This window comes from Notolepis coatsorum (genome assembly GCF_963971535.1).
Source record: "Notolepis coatsorum genome assembly, chromosome: 8".
NCBI classification, from domain to species: Eukaryota; Metazoa; Chordata; class Actinopteri; order Aulopiformes; family Paralepididae; genus Notolepis; species Notolepis coatsorum.
In genome coordinates, this window is record NC_140172.1 from 60416081 (window position 1) to 60441034 (window position 24954).

General features: G+C 41.0%; 1 protein-coding gene across 1 annotated transcript; it reads right to left on the reverse strand.

Moving 5' to 3' along the window:
- Positions 1–24260, reverse strand: LOC311233462 (olfactory receptor 5AN1-like; the record flags this gene model as incomplete). The annotated part of the gene is made up of 2 exons (XM_084320429.1): positions 1–251; positions 23345–24260. The coding sequence occupies 2 exons, from the start codon at positions 24258–24260 to the stop codon at positions 1–3; spliced, it is 1167 nt and encodes a 388-aa protein (XP_084176555.1).
- Between the last annotated feature and the right edge of the window lie 694 nt (positions 24261–24954).

Sequence of the window (24954 nt, forward strand, 5' to 3'; positions counted from 1 at the left end):
TTAGGCATGTCCCGGCGTAGGACCGCGGTCCGGGGGCTCCTCGGCAGCGAGACCCGTCGTAGGACCCCGGGCTGCAAGCTCCTCGAAGACAGGGCCCAGCGTAGGACCTGGTGTAGGACCCCCGACTGGGGTCCTTCCGGCAGTGGGATCCGGCGTAGATCTCCGGGCAGACGACACCCCCGTGAGGTGGGCCCGAAAGCAGTCCCAGAGCGTGGGGTCGTTACCAGGAACCTCCTCTGGAGTAGGAGACCCTGACCAGAGCGGTGAAGGGGACCTGTGGTCTCGGGAACCCCGTCTCCCCCTGGGGCTGTGGCATCGGGAACCCTGTCCCTTCCCTTCCCGGAAGCTCCCCTGTGGACCTGACGACTTCCCTCCCATGGGTCCAGACCAGGAGCGGCAGCTGGGTTGGTACCCAACATCGTGGCACCCAGAACCATCGGCGTAGCTAGGTTGGCAGCTCCGTCTATCCTCTTATCTGCTGGGTTGTGGTGTGGTCGCGTCATTCTGTTACGATTAGTGTGAGAATGCTGTTCATCGACTACAGCTCAGCATTCAATACCATAGTCCCCTCCAAACTCATAGCCAAGCTCAGGGACCTGGGCTTGAACTATGACCTCTGCCAGTGGGTCTTGGACTTCCTGACGGGCAGACCCCAGGTGGTAAGAGCCGGCAACTGCACCTCCTCATCCATCACGCTCAACATAGGGGCCCCCCAGGGCTGTGTTCTGAGCCCCCTCCTCTACTCCCTGTACACACATGACTGCGTAGCACAGCGGAACAACAACACCATCATCAAATTTGCTGATGACACAGTAGTGGTGGGCCTGATCTCTGCCAACGACGAAAGGGCCTACCTGGAAGAGGTAGAGAACCTGTCACAGACTAGTGGTGTCAGGAGAACTGCCTCTCCCTGAACGTCAGCAAAACAAAAGAGATGATTGTGGACTTCAGGAGGTCGGGGGTCAAGGACTACAGCCCCCTCAGCATCGACGGGGCACCGGTTGAGAGAGTGAACAGTTTCAAGTACCTCGGAGCCCACATATCCGAGGACTTGACATGGACCACACACATTGACAGTGTTGTGAAGAAGGCACGACAACGCCTCTACTTCCTCAGGCGCCTAAGGAAGTTCCAAGTCAGTCAGAAGATCCTTAGGAACTTCTACTCATGTACAATAGAGAGCATCCTGACCGGCAACATCACCTCCTGGTTTGGGAATAGCACTGCACAAGACCGTAGCAGACTACAAAGAGTGACACGTTCAGCCGAACGCACAATTGGAGGGGGGCTTCCCACCCTCCAGAACATTTACAACAAGCGGTGCAAGGGGAAGGCTAAGAGAATTATTAAGGACTCGAGCCACCCGAACAACTGCCTCTTTGAACTGCTGCGGTCAGGCAAGCGATACCGGAGTCTTAAGGCGAGCACAGAAAGACTCAGAAGAAGCTTCTATCCCCAGGCCATCAGGCTGCTAAACGAACAATAAACACTATGCAACAACCATCAAATGCACACAGCACACACACCCACACGCACACACTCACTCAAACAAACAACACACTGCAGCACCCACTCTCCACACTTTAGATCACACAAACACACTTTACACTTTATATTTATTGATAAAGGATTTGCACTACAACTCGTACACCTACTGTGAATTTTACCTAAATTGCACCTCGTCCCATTTCTGCCTTGCACTATATAGTATTGTATATTAGTACACTGCACAGTATTGTATATTGTATGGTAACTCAGTTACGTCTTCTGCATCGAACATTGTACATATGTCTAAACTGAACACTGTGACCTCATTTTTTTACTTCTAATTTTACTATGTTATTTTATTTCATACTTATCTTGTCTTGCACAGTCTCTGGAGCGTAACAGTAAGAAGCATTTTGTATAAAAGTATTCTGTACTTCTGTATGACAACTATTAAAGAAACTTGAGTCATGACAGTGGTGAACAGAGAAGGACGCAAGCGCAGACCAGCAGAGGATAGACAAGAGGCAGGTGTCGAATTTTGAAATACAGTTACAGCATTGCAAATTGAGGTCCCTCCTACCGCCATTCCAACGGCCTCTACCGCCCATTAACGTCCCTCGTCAAATGGTTTTATTAGGGTGGGTGCGGCTTCTGTTTTGTGCCGCCAGGAGGCGCAAAGTCAAAGTCAAGTTGGAATTATATCCATCCAGCGCACCGCTGTGTGTGTGTGTGCACACTACAGACATGGACATATTATTTTGCAATGTAATGCTTTTCTGTAGATTATTTGACTGTCATTGGTACAGTAATGGTGTGGTATTTTTCGATTTTCGATTAACGTGCGTTTTTTATGGATAATCAGCTAAGATGTACTGTACAGTATTATTCTTTACGTTGGATTCTTTACGTGGATTCCGACCGATGCAAGATGTTGCTGAATTCGTTTGGTCGACATGCCTTGAGATCGAAGTCTGCGCACATCTCTCGAGTGTTTGCAAATTTTAGTCATTTTGGGCAGCAACACAACATGACACTGTACAAACTATAACACTTTATATATACAGTAGTACAGTAGTGGATTGATATGATTGGTCTGATACAGATGGGCCATTCACGGGTTTGAGGCGGGGCTTCGTGGCGTAGACAAGTATTCGTGGGGACAGTGTCTCCCCCCCCCCCTCAATGTACAGTTTTGCTTGTTTATACAGTGTTTCTCCCCCCCCCCCAACCATAAATGTATAGATGTAGCAGTACTGACTATCTGTATGTCATGTATGTCATATATGTCCTGATGAATTGAAAATGGGGGACCCTGATGTAAACAAGACGAAAGTCTTTCTCTGGTCTGCATTCCCTTAACAATTGTGTGTATTGAGCTGTACTGTATTGTACCCATTCTGCAATCTGTTAATAAACTTTTCAATCAATCAATTCAAAAGTCCCCCATTTTCAACTTAACTTTCGTCTCGTTTACATAGATCCCCATAGCCCCACCAAGTATGGCTTAGTCAGTATTCCAATGTACAGTGTACAGTGTCGTCCCCCCCCCTACCCAACCCCCCCCCTTTCAGATTTGATGGTCTCTCAGTGCTGATGCTATATATGACATACAGATAGACAGTACTGCTACATCTATACATTTATGACATATCAGATTTGCAAATACAGTACTGTTTGTGATACAAAAGTGTCCAGAAAAAGAGTGTATATACATTTGACGTAGAAAGGTTAACCATCTGTACAGTAGTGTGGTAGTGAAAGTTTAACCTTCTGTAGTGCCACCTATTGCTGTAACACTTATTTTTTATTAAACTCTGTGTAAAATATATAAATTAGTACTACTGAGTACTTTAAGTAGTAGCTCAACATTGTATTGCAAAATCCTTTATTGGCACAACTGCATTTTGTAACAGTAGTGTGTACAAGTGTATGTTGTGTATAGACAGTGTATGTCATAAATGTCTTGATGAATTTAAAATGGGGGACCCTGATGTAAACAAGACTAAAGTCTTTCTCTGGTCTACATCCCCATAACAATTGTGTGTATTGAGCTGTACTGTATTGTACCCATTCTGCAATCTGTGTTCAATTTTTTTTTCAATCAATCAATCAATCAAAGTACAGTAGTAATGTCGTTTGTTGTGGACATTTAGTTTGACCAAGTCCGGTGAGCTTTATACATTTAATTTCAAACCTGTATTTAGAACAGCTGTGTTCTAAGCTTTGCATATAATTTCCCCTCCACTCTGTGTCACTGATCTCTCCACACAATGCCAACCCCCCACGCCCCTACTGTATACACGGAGGTGTTATATTTTGGGGGTTGGGAAGTGAGTCAAGTCTTTAACAGATTGCAGAATGGGTACAATACAGACCAGAGAAAGACTTTCGTCTTGTTTACATCAGGGTCCCCCATTTTAAATTCATCAAGACATTTATGACATACACAACATACACTTGTATGTTGTGTATGTCTACTGTCTATACACAACATACACTTGTACACACTACTGTTACAAAATGCAGTTGTGCCAATAAAGGATTTTGCAATACAATGTTGAGCTACTACTTAAAGTACTCAGTAGTACTAATTTATATATTTTACACAGAGTTTAATCACCTGTTCATTGTATATCACTATTGCACTTTACTGTTACATTTGCACTCTGGTTGGATGTCATGTTAATGTACATTAAACTTGAAAACTTATTATTATTCACTGTAAAAAATAAGTTTTACAGCAATAGGTGGCACTACAGAAGGTTAAACTTTCACTACCACACTACTGTACAGATGGTTAACCTTTCTACGTCAAATGTATATACACTCTTTTTCTGGACACTTTTGTATCACAAACAGTACTGTATTTGCAAATCTGATATGTCATAAATGTATAGATGTAGCAGTACTGTCTATCTGTATGTCATATATAGCATCAGCACTGAGAGACCATCAAATCTGAAAGGGGGGGGGGGTTGGGTAGGGGGGACGACGACACTGTACACTGTACATTGGAATACTGACTAAGCCATACTAGGTGGGGCTATGGGGATCTATGTAAACGAGACGAAAGTTAAGTTGAAAATGGGGGACTTTTGAATTGATTGATTGAAAAGTTTATTAACAGATTGCAGAATGGGTACAATACAGTACAGCTCAATACACACAATTGTTAAGGGGATGCAGACCAGAGAAAGACTTTCGTCTTGTTTACATCAGGGACCCCCATTTTCAATTCATCATAACATGACATACATGACATACAGATAAGTAAGTTGAGAACAGCTAAATGGCAAGTGAGCTGTATTTCTTTGAATGGATACACAAGTGGGCTACTTAGCAAAACAATGATTACATTCCATTCCAACATTTCTGATGTAAACTACTACACTTTGCCAGCTTTGGGGGAGCAGAGGTGAGTGTCCTCAGAGTGAGTGGAGGCTATTGCCAGTAGTTTAGAAAACAAAGGCTATAGCTGAGGTCTTGGGGAATTCATATGGAAATGTGACAATGGTCTATCTGGGGGTGTTGGTACAGTCGCATACAGATTACTATCCCTGGCCACAATAGTAATCTGGCAATCTATCCATGAGTTAAGATAAGACATTCCTTTATTGATCCCATTGGGGAAATTCCTGTATCATAGCAGCATGGGGGAGGGGGGTGGGGAAGTAAAGGTATGGACAGGGTAATAGTAGAAAGACATAAATATAGGCAATAAAATGAGATCTGAATATAAAAATATGAGAAAAATAAACAGTATAAACAAAGGTGCAGATGAAGGTCTGTATCCCCTATTGGTTATATTATATGTTACAATAAATATAGGCAATAAATAATTTGAATCTGAATATATACTACACCATTTCACATCAGGTGAAACGGTGTGACATCATGTTGAGAACCCAGAGACTGATGTACCTCCAATGTACAGTAAAAATGACCAAGTATGGTCTTGTCAATATTCCAATGTACAGTGTTGCTTGTACAGTTGTACAGTGTCCCCCACCCACCCCTCCTACCCAACCTCCCCCCACTCGTACCCAACCTCCTCCAATGTACAGTACCCCCCCCACCATCAATCTCGAACACGCCTAGCTGCTATTGGCCGAGCGCAAGATACGTTGGTTGGTTGGTGAGCTCGCACCAATGGGCGACTAGCAGCTGAATACATTTTATTTCACAGCGATACACTTTTTTCAGTGTAATCACTACCAGTGATGCCACAGATTACTTGTAAAAGTAATCTGATTACTGATTACTGATTACTCCTTTAAAAAGTAATCTAAGTTACTTTACTGATTACTTGATTATCAGAGTAACTTAGTTACTTTGAAAGTAACTAGGTTACGAAGTCGGCGTCGTTCCCCCAACAGTTTTTTTTTAAACGCTTTATTGAAAGTGCATAAATTGTTTTTAACTTGTTTCTCTGCACATAACGTAAATTGTTAAACTAGTGCTTCAGCTTCTGTACCATCAAGTTGGTAAAGCAACAGTCTATGATGCTCACAGCATTAGAGCAGCCAGCCAGTGGTTTTACAAAACCAGTGTATCACATCTAACAAATGCAGGCTGAACTATTCAATTATATCAACTGTAACTATTAAATTGTTTTTATAAATGTCTCTCTATAAACATACAATCAGTCTCTCTTTAACATGTAAATTAACTGTAAATCTGGCAAATAAGAGCTTTTGCTCTGCCACCATCACCATTTGCTGTTTGGCTGCTGGACCTCTGAGTCCTCCTGTACCTAGTCGAAGCGTCGGCTAGTGTTGTGATTCCAGATGCTTTCAATGCAATTGGATGTGCTGTTTTTAGCGGTAGACAGTATTTTGTTTCCTCCGCATATGAATGTTTTTTTCACCCGGCTTAGCTGACACAAACGTGAAGTAGTGAGGCTACGTTTAGACAAGCGTTTTGGGATGGAAGTCTGAACAGAAACCGCAAAAGTCTTCTTGCGGTTTCACTTTTAATTTTGCGTTTAGACAAGCGTTTTGGGGTGGAATTCTCCGTGCACGGAGCCCTGCTGTCACACGATTGGCGCATATGTCACATGACGTGCTGTGAAGACCCGCCCTACTCTGCCTCTGATTCGCAGACTGTGGATGGGGAATGTGATTGGACCAAAGCAGAGTCACTCACAGACAGAGGGTCCAGTCACGCCGCGGGACACATTCTTGTGTAACCCTTTCACTGCCACAAGACGTCACTCCCAAATAAGAAAAACAGCTCAAAATGTATTTTTGACTGTCGAAAACGAAATAAAATACTGCATTCCGCCTGCATTATGAATTTATGATGAGATAGTAACGAAATAGTAACGCACAGCCACTTGGACAAGTAACTGCAATCAGATTACTGGCTTTTAAAGATTAACGCGTTAGATTACTATTTTCGGGGAAAAGTAATCAGATTACAATAACGCGTTACTTAGTAACGCGTTACTGGCATCACTGATCACTACAGTATACAGTATTCTTACTGAGTACAGATCGCAATGACAACTTTTTACAGTAAACAAACGAAGAGATCTACTGTTGATCGGCCGTGCGTAATTGCAGCTCCAATCAAAGAAAAGCAGCCGCCAAAGATCAAGATTCGGATGGTTAAGAAAAAGGCTGTAAGTATTACATCAACATACTGTATGTGACATGTGTCCGTTCGTACCCGTATCTCTGTCCGAAACCCTCATGCAACTGTGAGTATAGGTTCGGCCAGAACCAGTCCTTCATGGTCACATACTGTATGTTGGTTTCCTATTGAGACATCGGACATTTACGCATATAACGTAGAACATTTGCGCATATTTCTCTACAGTAACGTTTAGGGGTGGGACGATACAGCAACGTAAAAAGACCCAACCCCACCCCACCCACCCAACCTCCTCCAATGTACAGTTTGGGGGACCCTGATGTAAACAAGACGAAAGTCTTTCTCTGGTCTGCATCCCCTTAACAATTGTATGTATTGAGCTTACTGTACTGTACCCATTCTGCAATCTGTTAATAAACTTTTCAATCAATCAATCATTCAATCTAACCTGCTTTGCAATCCTCGCCATTCCACTACTACTATATATAATAATAATAATTTATTTTGCATCCCTTTTTTTCCTGTGCAGGCTGCAGTTACAATCATGTTGACGCCGCAGTCCACTGTCCTTGGACCAACACCAGCAGATGCAGAAAAAACCATTACTGAGATGTGTAATGGAATCGTCATGTCGATAGTCAAAGTATACTTTGCCAGGCTGGAGCAACGGCATGAGGCGACGGAGAAAGACTTGGCCATACTGCGTACACAACTTCAGGCCACAGAGCAAGGTCGTGCTACGCTGGAGACGACTTGAGGCTACAGAACATCTGCACGCCACACAGCTTAGACAGCTACGCAACCAACAAAAAGACCAAGGCTAGTCGAACCCTCTGTCACTGCTCGGGCTTTTCACCGCCAGCTATTCACACCTGAAAGAGATGAAGGTTCTCCGTCTCCGTTCGAAGCCGCCACGCCTGCAGCAGCGGATGAAGGGGTTACCATAAGCTTGACGCTGTCGCCGTGCAAAGCCGCCACGCCTGCAGCAGCGGATGAAGGGGTTACCATAAGCTTGTCGGTGTCCCCGTTCAAAACCCCAGAACCGTTCAAAACCCCAGAACCGTTCAAAACCCCCCAGCCGCCAGTGGCTAAACGAAAGAGGCCGACAAATGGTCAACTTTTGCCCGACATACAACTGCAAACCATTTCAGCAGAAGACGAGCAAAAGTCGTACGAAATGTCTAGCAAAGCCGGCAATCGAGCCGATGATTATGCAGCTCGAATGTTCATGTTGCTAATTGACTTTCCAACATACCAACTGTGGGCTCAGAAGGTTAATTGGAGCGGCCTACAGGGAAAGTCTGCCTTACCTCTCAACCTACGACAGTCGTTGCTCGATATGGTTAAACGCCGCTATAGTGTTTTTGAGTATGGAGCAGTTCGTGATCGGATCAATGAGCGTTTACGAACGCCACGGACAGAAGATCCCAGGAAGAACTCTGTTGTGATTTAATTATTCTCACATTTTAGTGTGAATTTGGAGGCATACAGGACCCTGATGTAAACAAGACAAACGTCTTTCTCTGGTCTGCATCCCCTTAACAATTGTGTGTATTGACTGTAGTGTACCCATTCTGCAATGTTAATAAAATTCTCATTGTAAAAAAATAAGTTGTATCTATTCTATTCTACTATTTTATTGCACTGCACTATTTTACTCTGTCTATTTTATCTTACTATTTTTTAGATTGCTGGACAGTAGTCCAGATGTGACAAAACTAGTGATTGTATGACTTGCTTGGTACAGTAGCTGTGTCTGTTAAAAAATAGGCATTCCGTCTAATAATTGAAATACTTCTGCTCATTTTTGTTACAATATTGTTAATGTGAGTTGACCAAGAGAGTGTTTCATCTATTATAACTCCAAGCAATCTGGCCTCCTGAAGAAGTGTCTTTATTTGAACTCTGCAGAGGAAGGATGGCAAAATGTTCCAGTTTCTGAGTCCTTATGGGGTTGTCAGTCATCATGCCTGCAAGAAAAAAATTAAAAATTAAAATGTACAAATCCCCATCTCGGCTTATTTTTAAAGCAAACTACAAAAAAATTGTAGTGGCCATACTGGTTGTTTACATCAGGGTCCCCCATTTTCAATTCATCGTAACATATATGACATACACGGCATACAGATAGACAGTACTGCTACATCTATACATTTATGACATACCAGATTTGCAAATACAGTACTGTTTGTGATACATAGTAGTATAGACATAGCAGCATAGGTAGTAGTAGATAGTAATACATACTGTACTGTAGTCAGAAATAAAACGTTACCAAAAGAATAATATTCTAATGATATTCCTACTTCTGCAGTAGTTGCATTTATTTTACAACATATTCAAAATAGTTTTGGGAGCAGGACTAAGTGGATTATGACTTCTGCAATCTATTCAGTTCATGACAACAATACATGACAACAATAACAATACACTTTTGTATTTATTAAACCAGAAGTGAATAGGAAAATATGATTATTCGATCCACAGGACAGCCTGATCACAAGAGTCGACGGTCCAGTTTACATTTTAACATAGATAAATGCCTTGTATTTTCAATTCATCATAACATATATGACATACACAACATACAGATAGACAGTACTGCTACTGTACATCTATCCAGCTAAATGAACGTTAGCTAATGTTACGGCCAGCCTTGCGGTCGCATTCTATTTTCGAGGGACCATAACCATAACGTTAACTTGACAGCAAATGTGGATATGCTTTATTTGAGCAGTTGCTAGTGTTAGTTGATTAGTTGATTGTCGTTCTGACATAACTGCAGTAAACAAACGAACGGTAAACCTAAGTTATCTTACCAGTTAATTCACTACATGATCCACCAGCCTGCTCACAACTGGTTCCATCCAGTTACATTCCCCCCAGAGCCTAACTAGAGCCACAGTCTGCGAATCAGAGGCAGAGTAGGGGCGGGTCTTCGGTGCCAGCACGTTGGGTTGTCTCGTAAAGAATAATACTGCACTGTATCTAGCTGATTATCCATAAAAAACGCACGTTAATCGAAAATACCACACCATTACTGTACCAATGACAAATACTGTACCAATGTCAAATAATCAACAGAAAAGCATTACATTGCAAAATAATATGTCCAAGACTAGTGTCGCATGCACACACACACACACACACAGATTGTAGAATAGCTCCCTCTCTCCACCGTGTAACTCGACTCCCCCTACTGGTTGAACCAGGCAGAGCAGCGTCAGCAGACGTCATCTTGCGTCAACCACCGGCATCTAGCTTGCTACCGGCGGGAGAGGCCTCATTTTCCAGTCCCACATCTGTATGAGCACTGCTCCTTTAATGACGGTACGAGTAGCTCCAAAAACACAGAGAAAGGGCAAGTCTTCCAACGTGCTAATTGCCCTACAAACATAAACACTATAACTGATACTATCCTCCGTTACATGGAGCGATAGAGACTTCGACAAGAACAGATAAGCTACTTACAAAAGGTGTTCAGCGAATGGCTGACAAACACATGAGCACAACACGACAGGAACCAGGGAACACAGAGTAATGACGCGACAGGGAAGTCAGGGCAGACCACACTTAAATACACAGATTAATTGACACATGAGGGTAATGGGTAATTACACAGCTGGGAGGAACAGAGTGACACAGAAACATTACATGGTCGAAATATAAATACACACAATAGAACAACACCAAACCAGATCACAAAACCAACACAGACAGGGGAGACACTAGGCCAGGGAGTGGAACATCACAGACAACACAGACATCAAATGCATAGACAACAAATTGGTAACAATCACATAGAACAAAATTAATGAACAGGGACAAGAGCTGCACCACCTGAATTAGTCCACAGGATGGCAGGATCGCATTGTTCACCAGATGAGGTGGAGACAGACCAAAGGTAGCACCGTGGGGAACGTTACAATTTTGGGGTAGAACACATCCTAGCCTTCTACAAAAACCTAGGGGTCCGCAAAGACGACTTCAAACAAAAAATGGTAACAACAGATGAGGTGCTCAAAAAACTGAGCGCCCTGCAACCTAACAAGGCCACTGGCCATGACAATATCCCCGCCAAATTCCTCAGAGACACAGCAGCCGCCATCACCCCAGTCATCACCCACATAATAAACCTCTCCATAAAACAGGGATACGTCCCCAAAAACTTCAAAATTGGGAGAGTGACCCCCCTGCACAAAAAAGGCAGCAAATTAGACCCAGGCAACTACCGCCCTGTTTCTATTCTTACCTCCATCTCGAAAGCCATGGAAAAAATAGTCTACGAACAGGTAGAAAAGTACCTTGTGGAAAAAAAGCGAATCTACGAATTCCAATCTGGCTTCAGAACATCCCACTCCACTGACACATTCTTTCTCTATTTGAACGACCACATCAAACAAGAGGTGGACGCGGGCAAATACTGCGCCATGGTCATGCTGGACCTTCAAAAGGCTTTCAACACTGTCAATCACTCCATTCTGATTGACAAGCTAAAAGCAATTGGTTTTGTTAGTTCATCAGTGAGCACCGTGAGCTGGATGCAATCTTACCTGGGGGGGGGAGAGAACAGATAGTGGAGGTAAACGGTACACTACCCCCCCCCCCTCCCAGTGAGCTGCGGTGTTCCACAAGGAAGCATACTAGGGCCATTACTGTTCCTAATTTATGCAAATGACATGTCATCAGCTTGTGACTGCAACTTGTTCCTGTTCGCGGACAACTCAGCCCTGCTGGTCTCTGACAGGGACAAGTTGCAGGTACAAGCTGATGACATGACATTTGCATAAATGTTGAAATACTAATCCCTACCCACCTTCAAAACTGCCCTCAAAGAGCACCTACGGGAGGCTGCAATTCGAAACTGGCCCCCGTAAATGTCCAAACTCCCCCACCTCCACCCTCCCAACCCCCTCCTAATGTACAGTTTCTTCCCCCTCAAATGTATATATTTTCTTTTAGGATCACTGTCTCCCAAACAGTACTGTATATTTGTTTATCTTGTATGTCATGAATGTCTGGATGTAACAGTAGGCCTACTGTATATTTTAATTGAAAATGGGGGACCCTGATGTAAACAAGACGAAAGTCTTTCTCTGGTCTGCATCCCTTTAACAATTGTGTGTATTGAGCCGTACTGTATTGTACCCATTCTGCAATCTGTTAATAAAATGTTCAATCAATCAATCAATCAATCAATCAATCAATCAATCAATCAATCAATCAATCAATCAATCAATCAATCAATCAATCAATCAATCAATCAATCATATAGGCTATAGCTTTCTTCCATGTTACACCTTTTACCTCTGCTCTGCTCATTCGTACTGCCATATTTACGTTGTCATTTGATAGAGCTTGCTTGGCCAAAACATGTACAACTTAAAGTCCCTCAACCCCAACATGAGCTGAAACTCACATTTTATTTCAATACCTTGATGAACAACCTTTATTATAAACATGAAGAAAATTAAACAATAAGTCTTCCTGACTCTTCGACTCGAAAGACATTATACTCATGGGGAGCTTGAATCAGAACATACTGCTTTATCTGGCTTCATCTCCCCCGTTGTAAGGCTTTCAGCAATGCACTTCCACTGTATATATACGGCTGGATAAGCTGAGGATTCTTCTAACTTCTGATCCAGACATCATAGAACAAATGAACCCAGACAAATCTGACATGGGGAATTCCTTAAAAAAATCGAAATGTTTGTGATGAAACAACATTAAATGTGTAAAATGATGGGAAACATGTAGAAAATATTATAATATTTTTTATATATATATATATATATTATATTAAATTCATATCAATATTATTATTACATTTTAACTAGGAAGGTCATAGTCTAGTATTCAGGGGGGCCTCCAATGTATCCCCCGGAAGATTTATGAAGACATACACCTTTAGACCTAGTAGTTCCTTAGCAAGGCCAGATTAAGACTTCAGAGGCCCCTGGGCCAGATTCTTGTGGAGGCCCCCCCACACACACATACACGTGCACGCACGCACAGTGGCGTTTATATATGTCACTTTAAAAAATATATAGAATATTTAGAAGTGGTGGGCTCTGAGGGCTAAGCTAAAAGGACTTTGATCACCCCTGCCCACTTTGACAGCCTAGGATGGCTTAGAGTAGACGACAGAGTACAGCAACTTGCAATGGGCCTGGTCTACAAGATACACTACACGACCAAGGTACCCATGTACATGTCAAAATACTTCCCAAAGGCCAGTGAATACCACGATCACAACACCAGAGGGAGCTCCACAAATCATGTTAAACCCAGATTCGGCTCAAACAAGGGACTAAACACGTTTCGCAATTATGCCACATCAATGTGGAACGCCCTACCCAAAGCTGTAAAGGAATGTGAATCACTACCCACTTTCAAAAACACTCTCAAAGAACACCTACGGAGACTGCAATTCGAAACTGGCCCCTGTAAATGTCCTAACACAACCCCCTCCAATGTACAGTAAATGACCAAGTATGGTTTTGTCAATATTCCAATGTACAGTTTTGCTTGTACAGTTGTACAGTGTCCCCCACCCACCCACCCCTCACACCCACCGAACCACCTCCAATGTACAGTCCCCCCCACCCCCCAACCCCACCTCACCTACCCAACCTCCTCCAAATAATGTACAGTTTCTACGTCAAATGTATATACTCTCTTTTCTGGACTCTTTTCGTATCACAAACAGTACTGTATTTGCAAATCTGGTATGTCATAAATGTATAGATGTAGCAGTACTGTCTATCTGTATGTCATGTATGTCATATATGTTATGATGAATTGAAAATGGGGGACCCTGATGTAAACAAGACGAAAGTCTTTCTCTGGTCTGCATCCCCTTAACAATTATTGAGCTGTACTGTACTGTACTGTACTGTACTGTACTGTACCCATTCTACAATCTGTTAATAAAGTGTTCAATCAATCAATCAAGAAGAGAAAAGAAACACATCATGTTTAGATGGGGGGATGGCGCCATCCTCAGGAAGAAAAAAAACATGCACACACTTTGGAGACAAGAATATAATATTAGAATAGTAAGCTTACTTTTACGTGAATGTCAATTTAAATTATAATTAGGGAAGGGAGGGGGTTGAAATGTGTTTTTGTCCTGTGTTACTGTCTGTGAATGAATGAATTCATGAAAATTGTATTTAAAGGATAACTCCACTTTTTTTTTAAATTAGCTTATTTAACATCTTCCCTGGAGTTAGACAAGAAGATGCATACCTTTTTTGTCTCTGTGCGTGCATTTTAGCTTTGGGAATAGACGCTCCGTTAGCATAGCTTAGCTTCATCACTGGAAGTGGGGGAGGACAGTAGCCTTACAGTGCCTTACAGTGTATTGCAAGGTCTGACATTGACCAAACTTGATATGCATGACCTTGGTGGGCTCTAGGTCAACTCCTGAAAAGGGGGTCAATGTCAGACTTTGTAATCAAAAGTTAGGGGGCTAATAACCCTTGCCATAATTTCAGTGCGCCCCTAACTTTTGATTGCAAGGTCTGACATTGACCCCCTTTTCAGGAGTTGACCTAGAGCCCACCAAGGTCATGCATATCAAGTTTGGTCAATGTCAGACCTTGCAATACACTGTAAGGCACTGTAAGGCTACTGTCCTCCCCCACTTCCAGTGATGAAGCTAAGCTATGCTAACGGAGCGTCTATTCCCAAAGCTAAAATGCACGCACAGAGACAAAAAAGGTATGCATCTTCTTGTCTAACTCCAGGGAAGATGTTAAATAAGCTAATTTAAAAAAAAAGTGGAGTTATCCTTTAACAGATTGCAGAATGGGTACAAATAATACAGTACGGCTCAATACACACAATTGTTAAGGGGATGCAGACCAGAGAAAGACGTTTGTCTTGTTTACATCAGGGTCCCCCATTTTCAATTCATAGTGACATGTATGACATGCACAACATATATGACATCATGACATTTATGGCATAGGGACATACATGACATACAGGTATATAGTACTGTTACATTTGTGACATATATGATATGCAAATATACAGTACTGTTACCAGGGCCGCCTCAGGGGGTGTGCGAGCAGTGCGGTCGCACAGGGCCTCGCGGGAAGGGGGGCCTCGCAAAAAAAAAATAAAAAAAAAATAAAAAAAAAATATTTTTTATTTATTTTTTTTATTATTTTTTATTATTATTTTTTATTTTTTTTTAATTTTTTTGCGAGGCCCCCCTTCCCGCGAGGCCCTTTTTCATCACAGACCTAAAATCTAGTTTTGCTTATATGCTTATATATTTCACATTAGACACGTTTGTAGAATGTGTCTGACTTCCTGGCTCTGCAGACTGCAGTTTTCCGGTTTCTGCGGATTTGCTGCTCTACAGATTTTAGGATAGTGTTTCCGGCCCGTCCGCCGACCGCCGTAATACCAAATAGAAGAAGAAGACACACGAGGTAGATAATTCAGCGCTATTCAGAGGAGCGAGGCGAGTGGATGTCTTTTCAAAAGAAGGAGAAGAGAACTTGTGAGCAGATAAATCTGTTAGGCAGCAATATGCCGAAAGGTGTCCAGTCTGCCGGAAAGTACTCGAAGAAGAAGAAGAAGAAGAATTACACCGTGGGCCAAGTCTCCTTCCAACTTCTCCATTGGCGCCGGCCGCGCCGCATTCATTGATACTGCGTTATGTGAGTCAACCTATGATTAAATACCCGCCGTGGACCTGTCCTGACCTATCTATCTTTCTCTCTTTCTGGAGCCAAACTGGTCGACAAGCTAATATATAGTACTACTAGTAGCTAACTGTGTGTGCCTGCTGAGAGCACCTGGCTGTATGTAGACAGTAGCCGCATAGCTTGTTAGCTGTTAGCTAACGCAGAAGCAAGCTATGCGGCTACTACATGCAGCCAGGTGCCTGATTGAGCTAACTGTTAGCCAGTTAGCTGTTTAGCGTCAGCTGGGAACGTTCGTTTGATGCTATCAGTTAGCCTTGAGAATAGCAGGCCCTGGCACTCTGACTACGACATCATCTTTGACAGAAGATGTAGTCGGGCCTGCACCATGACAAGGCTCTGGCCATAGCTTTGTCCCGACAGCGAGAGGCCTTTCGTCAACGTGGAGACCTGTGTTCCTCGTGCAGGTAAAATGTCATGACATTACCCCACTCTTCCTTCCTTCCCCTCCCGAATGTTTTGTTAATAACGATGTTTTTTTCCAGGCAAAACATATGCTACTTCACAACATTTGGAGATACGACATGTGCTGTGTGTGAATGGTCGTTTGTGTAGCTTGGGTAGCGTTGGGCCGTTGGCCAAAGCTGTGTGTCACGTGGCCTGGTGTCACAGTACCTGGCTAGCCTATTTAGCTGATGTCGGCCATTGGCTCCTTGCTGCTTTGGTTTCTCTGGTATAGACGCTCTTCTTGTTGGATTGTTGATCTTTGTCCTTTTGAATCTCTCATACATGCTATAGTCTCTCTCTAACACACACACACATGACAAACACACATGTTCTCTCTCTCTCTCTCTCTCTTTCTAACACACACAGTCTGCCTATGGCGGCCTTTCTCGATGGCTAGGCTGTGCTCAAGGATCTTCAGTCACAGTGCTCAGGTATTCTGCCACTGTGTACTCTCTGTTTAGGGCCAAATAGCATTTCAATTTCTTTCCAATGTGTCTCTCTCTCTCTCTCTCTCTCTCTCTCTCTCTCTCTGTACACTGTATATTGACTGTAGAACGGGAGCTCTCTCTCGCTCTCTCTTTTGCTATATGTTGACTGTATCATGCCCCGCCTCGGGCAGCGCTATTATTTAAGAATATGTTGACTGTATAAAAAAGAAAAAAAATATATATATATATATATATATATATATATATATTTTTATTTTATTTTTTTTTACCTTTTGGGGGGGGGGGGGGGGGGGGGGGCCTCGCGTTAAATCTCGCACAGGGCCTCGCATTTCTCCCAGGCGGCCCTGACTGTTACCCATAGATCCTGACAGAGAGTATATACATATGATGGGGAGGGGACTGTACATTAGGAGGGGGTGGGTGGGTGGGAGAGAAATATACATACGGTGGGGAGAGAATATATACATTACATACGGTGGGGAGGGGACTGTCTATTAGGTGGGGGTGGGGCTGTATGTATGTATGTATGTATGTATGTATGTATGTATGTATGTATGTATGTATGTATGTATGTATGTATGTATGTGTATGTATAAATGTATAAAAGAAAAAAAATACAATCGAAATATTGACTGACGTTTCTTAGGCGACTCTTTCGAAGTTGGTTAAGGTTAGAGTATGGAATCAGGGCTGGTGTTCTATCGCCCTGCTCTAAGACAAACTCTAACCTTAACCAACTTCGAAAGAGTGCCTAAGCTTAACCGGTGAAAAAAGGAGGCGTCACACGATTGGCGCTACCAGAAACGTCAGTGGCCAATCAGAGCGCAGAACGCGAACGCGGAACTGGAAATCCGTTGGTAAAAGTATTCAGGCGTCAGGGCTGGGATGTGGAGATGCAAACCTCAAACTCTTATGAAGAGGAGAAAAAATACTCATGATTAGCCACTTGCAGACGGCAGGGGTGTGACGTACTGTATATTTTAGTTGATGAAATATTTTTGTTGACAAAATATTTTAGTTGATATGTTTTCATTTCAGTGTCACAGTATGACATCGATCTCCAAAATAAGAAAAAAAAATAAATAAAATGTGGGGCCTCTAGTGACGAGGGGCCTCCAAATGTTTTTTAAATAAAAGTAAAAAAAAATAAACAAATATTTGGGGCCTCTAGTGACGAGGGGCCGCCAAAAGGCCTCGAGTGATGAGGGGCCTCCAAAAAAATTTAAAATAAAAGTTTAAAAAAGAAGAATACTAATTTGGGGCCTGTTGTGACGAGGGGCCTCCAAAAGGCCTCTAGTGACGAGGGGCCTTCAAAAAAATAAAAAATTCAAGTTAAAAAAAATTACGTTTTTTTTTATTTGTATTTTTTTTGGAGGCCCCTCATCACTAGAGGCCCACGGGCCGCGGCCCGGACGGCCCGGTCGTTAATCCGGCCCTGTTCCTTAGACACCTTTAGATATAGTAGTCCCTTAGACACCTTTAGACATAGTAGTCCCTTCCATATCCATGTCTCTTTTAATACCACCCTGTAATTACAGACTTTTGTGTTGAAGAAATGACAGACATATAATAGGAAAAAGTACTATTACAATTGACACAATCTTCCAAATGGGTAATGAACTGTATTACAATAAACCCTATGTTATATGTAAAAATGTACACACAAAGAAACTCATTTAGCACAGAGCTTCACTAAAACCACAGCAACAAGTAAAAGTAGCTAACATTCTAAAATGTAGTCAGTAAAGTTCAATATAAGGAAAAACCCAAAACGTGGTAACAGTGGTGTGTGATTTCATTCACATGATGTCATCATCAATAGCCTCTCCTGTTGAGGCTTGTCTGTTGCCTGTGTTCAGTGAAGCCCGTCTGTATGGTTGTAATGACTCTACTCCATAAATTCCTAAAACACATTATACAATATCTGTGTCATCGTTGGGCCTCATAGGAAATGAGACACGCAGCACCTATAGGGAAATTAAAAAAGAATGCATTACCATACTGCTAATTAGGGAATCCAAGTATATAATCATGCCATTATGTGAAAACGTTGATATTATAAATGACAGGACTTACAAAAATCCTTTTCCGCAGCCCAGAGGTCCAAAGAACATCTCTGTTGGAAGGCAAACCTTCCTGCAGACTCCACTCAGACTGGGACAGGACCAGGGGAAGGCTTGCGCCTCAACCACTAGAAGAAAAAGGGATGGAATTGATAATTTTGCTATCTTTCAATGGTCACCCCCCACACACACTTTCTCCATCCATCACCTGTAAGTGTAACCATTACTTTTTTTTATGAATGATGATATTTGAGGAGCATAATAATAGGGACTTTCATTCATCTTGCTTTTGTTTCCTCTTGGTTAGATTACTGCAGTGCTCTTTTTACCTGTTTGAACTGCAAACGGTCCAAAATGCAGCTGCATAGCTTTTAACTACCAACAAGAGATCACATTATTACCCCAAATGTATCCTCTTTGCACCGGCTATCAATTCATCTCTGGGTCCAGTTCAGAGTACTGGTGCTAACCTTTAAAGCCTTGCATGGTCAGACACATGGCAACACTGCTCACCTTCTTCTCCCGTACACTACCAGTTTACCAGTCAAGCTCATCTCAACAACTATTATCCGTCCCTCCAACCCATCTAAACACCAGAGGTGACCATGCTTTTAAAGCCATTGCACCACTTTTATGGAACACCCTCCCCTTAGCGCTGCAATCTGCAGAATCCTGTCATTCTTTTAAAAGCCAGCTGAAAACCAGCTTTTTTATTCAGACAGGCTTTTAGTTAACGACATCATTGATCGTTATTGTATATTTTATTATGTATCTGGTCATGTCTTTCTGTCCTGTTTCAGCTCGTTTTAGCTTGTTTTAATCTGATTTTACTTGATACTGTTAGCTACTGTGTTATCTGTTTCATTGCTTTTTGCTTTTAATTCTGTGAATCACCTTGTGATTTTGTATCTGTAAAAGGTGCTATACAAATAAACTTTAAACATACTTACTTACTGTACGTGACCGCAGATATCACAAGCATGAACAACGACGAAGCAGTGAAACATGCAGAGAAATTAAATCAAGACTTACTATAAAGAAAGACAAGCAAGACCACCAAAAGAATCCCACGTTGACCGGACATCATGCCTCTGGTGTTGCTCTCTCAATGTTATTGGACAGAAATGAACATCTACTCCAGAATCTTAGTCTTTATTGAATAGGTCTCAAGGGAGGAGGGATGTTTATTAAAGAATTATGTGTATTGAATGAACACATTGTAGGGAAACTGTGGGAAAAAGAAGGAGCTCGTGATTAACTGTTGTCATGGGACTGTCATTTAAAACTCATGCTTGTCATTAACCCAGCGATTTTTCTCTCAGGGAGGGTTTCGCCTGACATAGAGAAGTAGTCGACTTGCCTTTCCCTCACTTGATAGTCTAAAGGTCATAAAGGAAACATTCTTTGCAGAACATTTTAGGTAGGGAGCCGTATCCTCAGGAATGAGCCAAATCATGATGCAGTGGACAAAAACAAGTTTTCTTATTTTTTGCTTCACAAACATGAACACATGATGACATTCATATATGAAGATAAACAACATATTAACTTACAGACAATGAGAACCAGAAAAAGGGGATAAGACATAACAACAACAGAATGTGTTCTGAAGGGTACATGGCAGGAGGGCTTGGATCACTATAGACCCACCAGGGCCCTATTCCCCGTACCTGGTTCAACTAAGTCGATCAAGAGTCCCATTATCCAGATTCAATTAACCCGATGTTTGAATCCGGGATTTTCCTGTTCCTCGAAGGTGGATTCAGTCTCGTTCATTTGAACCAGACTTGAGACTCAGGATAATTGCGCGCGCCCGCCTCAGCTGAAAAGACAGCAAGTGTCGATAGCAGAAATCCTGATCTTCTAACGGCATTGATTGATTGATTTAAAACTTTATTAACAGATTGCAGAATGGCCGTGCCTGCTGGCAGTATAGGCTTATGGAATGAATAATCAAATGAGATCTTGCTAGCGAAAATAATTAGTTCAGCTCTTTCAGAATAACGATAAAAACAAGCCCAAATAGTATATCTAATTGATACGAATCATATCATGAGGATATCTGTATGTGCTTAGGTATTATGTACTATATAAATACATGGTTTCCAAAGAGAGGCTTGGAGGGAGGCTTGCAGTTACACTATTAATCAGGTTTTAATCTGTTTCGGACCTAATCCATACATGCATTGAATTGATTACCATTTGGTTTATACCAGTGACACCTCATGTTCATCATCAGATAACAGTGCTTGAAAAGATAAATGCATTTTCTCAAATTCATTCATCAAAAACGTCAAAGGCTCATTCAATTTATCAAGTCACGTCACGTCATCAAATCCATCAAACAGCGCATCTCCTCATATATTTTAATCCCAGTTACAATATCACAATAACGTGTGACAATGTCACAGTGATACAATTAAATACTCCACAGATTCAGATTCCTCATAATTCATATCCACAATCCGCGCATAGACGCTTCAGCTTGAATGAAACGCATCCGGGTGCTCCGTTAAGCAAATACACAGTGAAGAATATTAAACGTTTAGTCCGTTATTAAAATAACTGTGTGTGTCGCGACTCACGAGCGCCGTATCCGTATACATATGACGTGCATTATATAGGACAAAGTAAATTCATAGGCTGAATATGATTTATTATCAGCGTTACTGCAGACCTATTACTTTACATTTCAAACGAAGCACAAAAACATAATTCAGAATGGCATAATGGGATCTAGACTGTGAGAAATATTTCAGGAAGGGAGCTGGGACTTCTTTGCGGGGGTGTGGCCATAGTTCATCCAGCTAACTGAACTTAACCCTGCCCTCGACCAGGTTCAAACTTTTTGATCTGTTGTCATAGTGATTTAGACAATCGAGCGTCGGGGAATGGAAAGGTCTGGCTTAAGTCAAGCTATGCTGAAAATTATCCGGCTAACTCAGTTAGCCAGGTACGGGGAACGGGGCCCGGCCAGATGGATCACCAAAACACCACATTCACTGTTACTTTCTACAGAATATACTGTATACCCATACTAGAAAGGGTGGCCAAAACTTACAAATATAAATATATTAATATTATAAGTAACTTTGGCACTTTTGTGATTGTAATGTAGTGCATTCATGAAAAATGTGTAGAACTTCCTCATTTCAGCCGTAAATGAATACACGATTATCATTACCGGCATCAGTTTGTTTACATATAATACTATAGGTAGAACACTATTCCCTGAGAAACATTTGCACAAGGTATTCTGAAAGAGGGGGCAGGACTAGTGGAATATCACTCCTGCAGTCTATTGCATGAAAGAGAAAATATAAAAGTTAAAGATGAAAAAAGTGACTCATGTGGAATGGGTGATAAGCCTGGCAATGATAAGATCAGGTCTGTCACATAGTAAACAGTTATTTCAGTTTGCTATGTATGCCATGAAGAGAAATACAGATGTAAACACAAAGACTAAGGTACATTTGAAAGATATTGATGACTCACAGTGAATAGTAATAATAATAATAATAATAATAATAATAATAATAATAATAATAATAATAATAATAATAATAATAATAATAATAATAATAATAATAATAATAATAATAATAATAATAATAATAACTTTATTTGTATAGCATCTTTCATAAAACAATTGCAGCCCACAGTGCTTCACAGCAGTAGATATATATATATATATATATATATATATATATATATATATATATATATATATATATATATATATATATATATATATATATATATATAATTAGCATAAAATAGACACAAGTAGTGGAAAAAAATAGACAGAATAAAAGTAGTGAAAAAAATAAATTATGTGGGCTTCATTTCCTCCATTTCACTGTATGCAGATAGATGCCACTGCAGTTGAATTGGCCATGCTGAGGAAAATGTCTGCAGTCCAAAGTGCTTCATAGCAGTACAAATAGACATAGAATAAGCATAAAATAGACCAAATAAAAGTAGTGCAACGATTGAATTGACTATTTGAAAAAGGGACATTTAGGCTTGCAAATGGAATGCGAGGAAAAGAGCATTGTACAAGTAGAGGTGTAGTGTGTACTTTATGCTCAGTTGAAATTCAGATGTCTGACGAGCAATGCTGGAAGCTATTCATGTAATATATACAGTTTATTATTATTATTAATAACGTGTTGTAAAGGTGTCCTATAATACCATGTAGGATGGGTCAAAAGTAGAGGCCAGAGTATAGTCTACAGTCCCTTTCATTGGTGAGGTGGAGATTTGATCAGATATCACAATAGTGAGCAAGAGATATAGGATATGGTCTGTAAGTGGTGTGGTTATTATAAAGGCATCAGTTTTAACAATACAATATTTAGCCACACAATGATCAATTAATAACAGGATTGTTGTGACAGCCTGGTAGCTCAGTGAGACAAGGCTTTATCACATGTCTTCCCCCTACCCTCTCATCCCTTTCATTCCTCCCCTTGCTCTCTCATCCTTGTCATTCTTATCCTCTATCATCCCTGAATATCTCTTGAAGAAGAAAACATTTTTGTCTACTAAATTGGTGTTAGCTTACTCTTCTTACCTTGGAAAATCCTAAATAGTCGTTTTCTTATGGATTGAATACTTATACCATAAATTGCTGGATTAAGAATGGGAGGGATTATCAAAAAATACAGAGACATAAATATCTGTGTTTGGTAAGGTAAATAACTCATGTCAAATCGACTTTGTAATATTTCAAAGAAGCACCCCACAGAATAATTTATTACTGCAAACAGGTGTGGAGTACAGGTTCGGAGGGCTTTGAATTTGGATTCTTTGGATGAAAATATACATATTCTCAGAATATGTACATATGAGTAAACAATCATGATTAGCTGTGGAAATGAATAGAAGAAAAGAGTTAGTAAACCTGCAATATTAATAGTAGATGTATCTGTGCAGGACAGTTTTACCAGTGAATAATTAGTACAGTATAATTTTGCTATAGTTTTTTCACAAAACTGTAGCTGAAGAGTTGCTGAGTAATAGATGACAAATGCTACCAAGGGGTAAAGCCAAGTAAATGCAATAAGTTTATACACTCTAGTCAATGATACAATAGCATGATACTGCAGTGGGTGGCATATGGCCACATACCTATCATAACTCATTGCTGCTAGAATTGTAAATTCAATAATGGCATAAGTATGTATAGCATAGATCTGTACTTGACAGCAAGGTAGAGATATCTCATATGAATGTGATAAGATATTATTCAGCATGGCTGGCAATAGACCAGTGCCTCCATAGATGCCATTTGCTGCCAAGTTACACACCAATAAATACATTGGCGCATGCAAGGATTTTTCAACACAAATCACTGTGATTAAAAGTGCATTTTCAGCAATAATGGTGATGTATAAAAAAAAGAAAATGCAAAAATATGTGGGCTTCATTTCCTCCATTTCACTGTATGCAGACAGAAGAATAGACGTCACTTCAGATGAATTGGCCATGCTGAGACAAAATTCTGCAATTGCTGTAAAGAAGCATATTTTTTATGCAAGGCACACCATACAGTATGTTGTTTTGTACAGGAATATATGAAAATATAATAACTTACCTTTCTGTGATGTCTCTCACGCTCCACAACTTAACAGAACAGAACTGAGAATATTTTATACTCTTCAGTTTCATCTCTTGTGAAATCAAGTCACATGATCGTATTCCCTAGAACATACCATAAGGCCATTGTTACGTTGATGTGTTATCACCTAAAGGCCATGCTTTACTATGGAGTTTAATTGCAGTAAACAACTATTTAATTGGCTTGAAAGATCTGCAACACTAATGAATCTACTTATAACTATCTGAGACAATAATGTTTTTGTTTTGTTTTTACATGTATTTCCAAGAAACTGCTGTTAATTATTCATACTTGAAGGTGACTTGTGACTCCTTCTTGGAAAATGTAGTCCATTCATAAGATGTAGTGCATTCATGAAATATCTGTAGAACTTCCTCATTTCAGCCTTAAATAACTCACGTCAAATCGACTTTGTAATATTTCAAAGCAGCACCCCACAGAATAATTTATTACTGCAAACAGGTGTGGAGTACAGGTTCGGAGGACTTTGAGCTTGGATTCTTATAGTCTATGTAAATATGTATACCCTCAAATTAAAGCTGAAAGTCTGCACTTAAATCCAA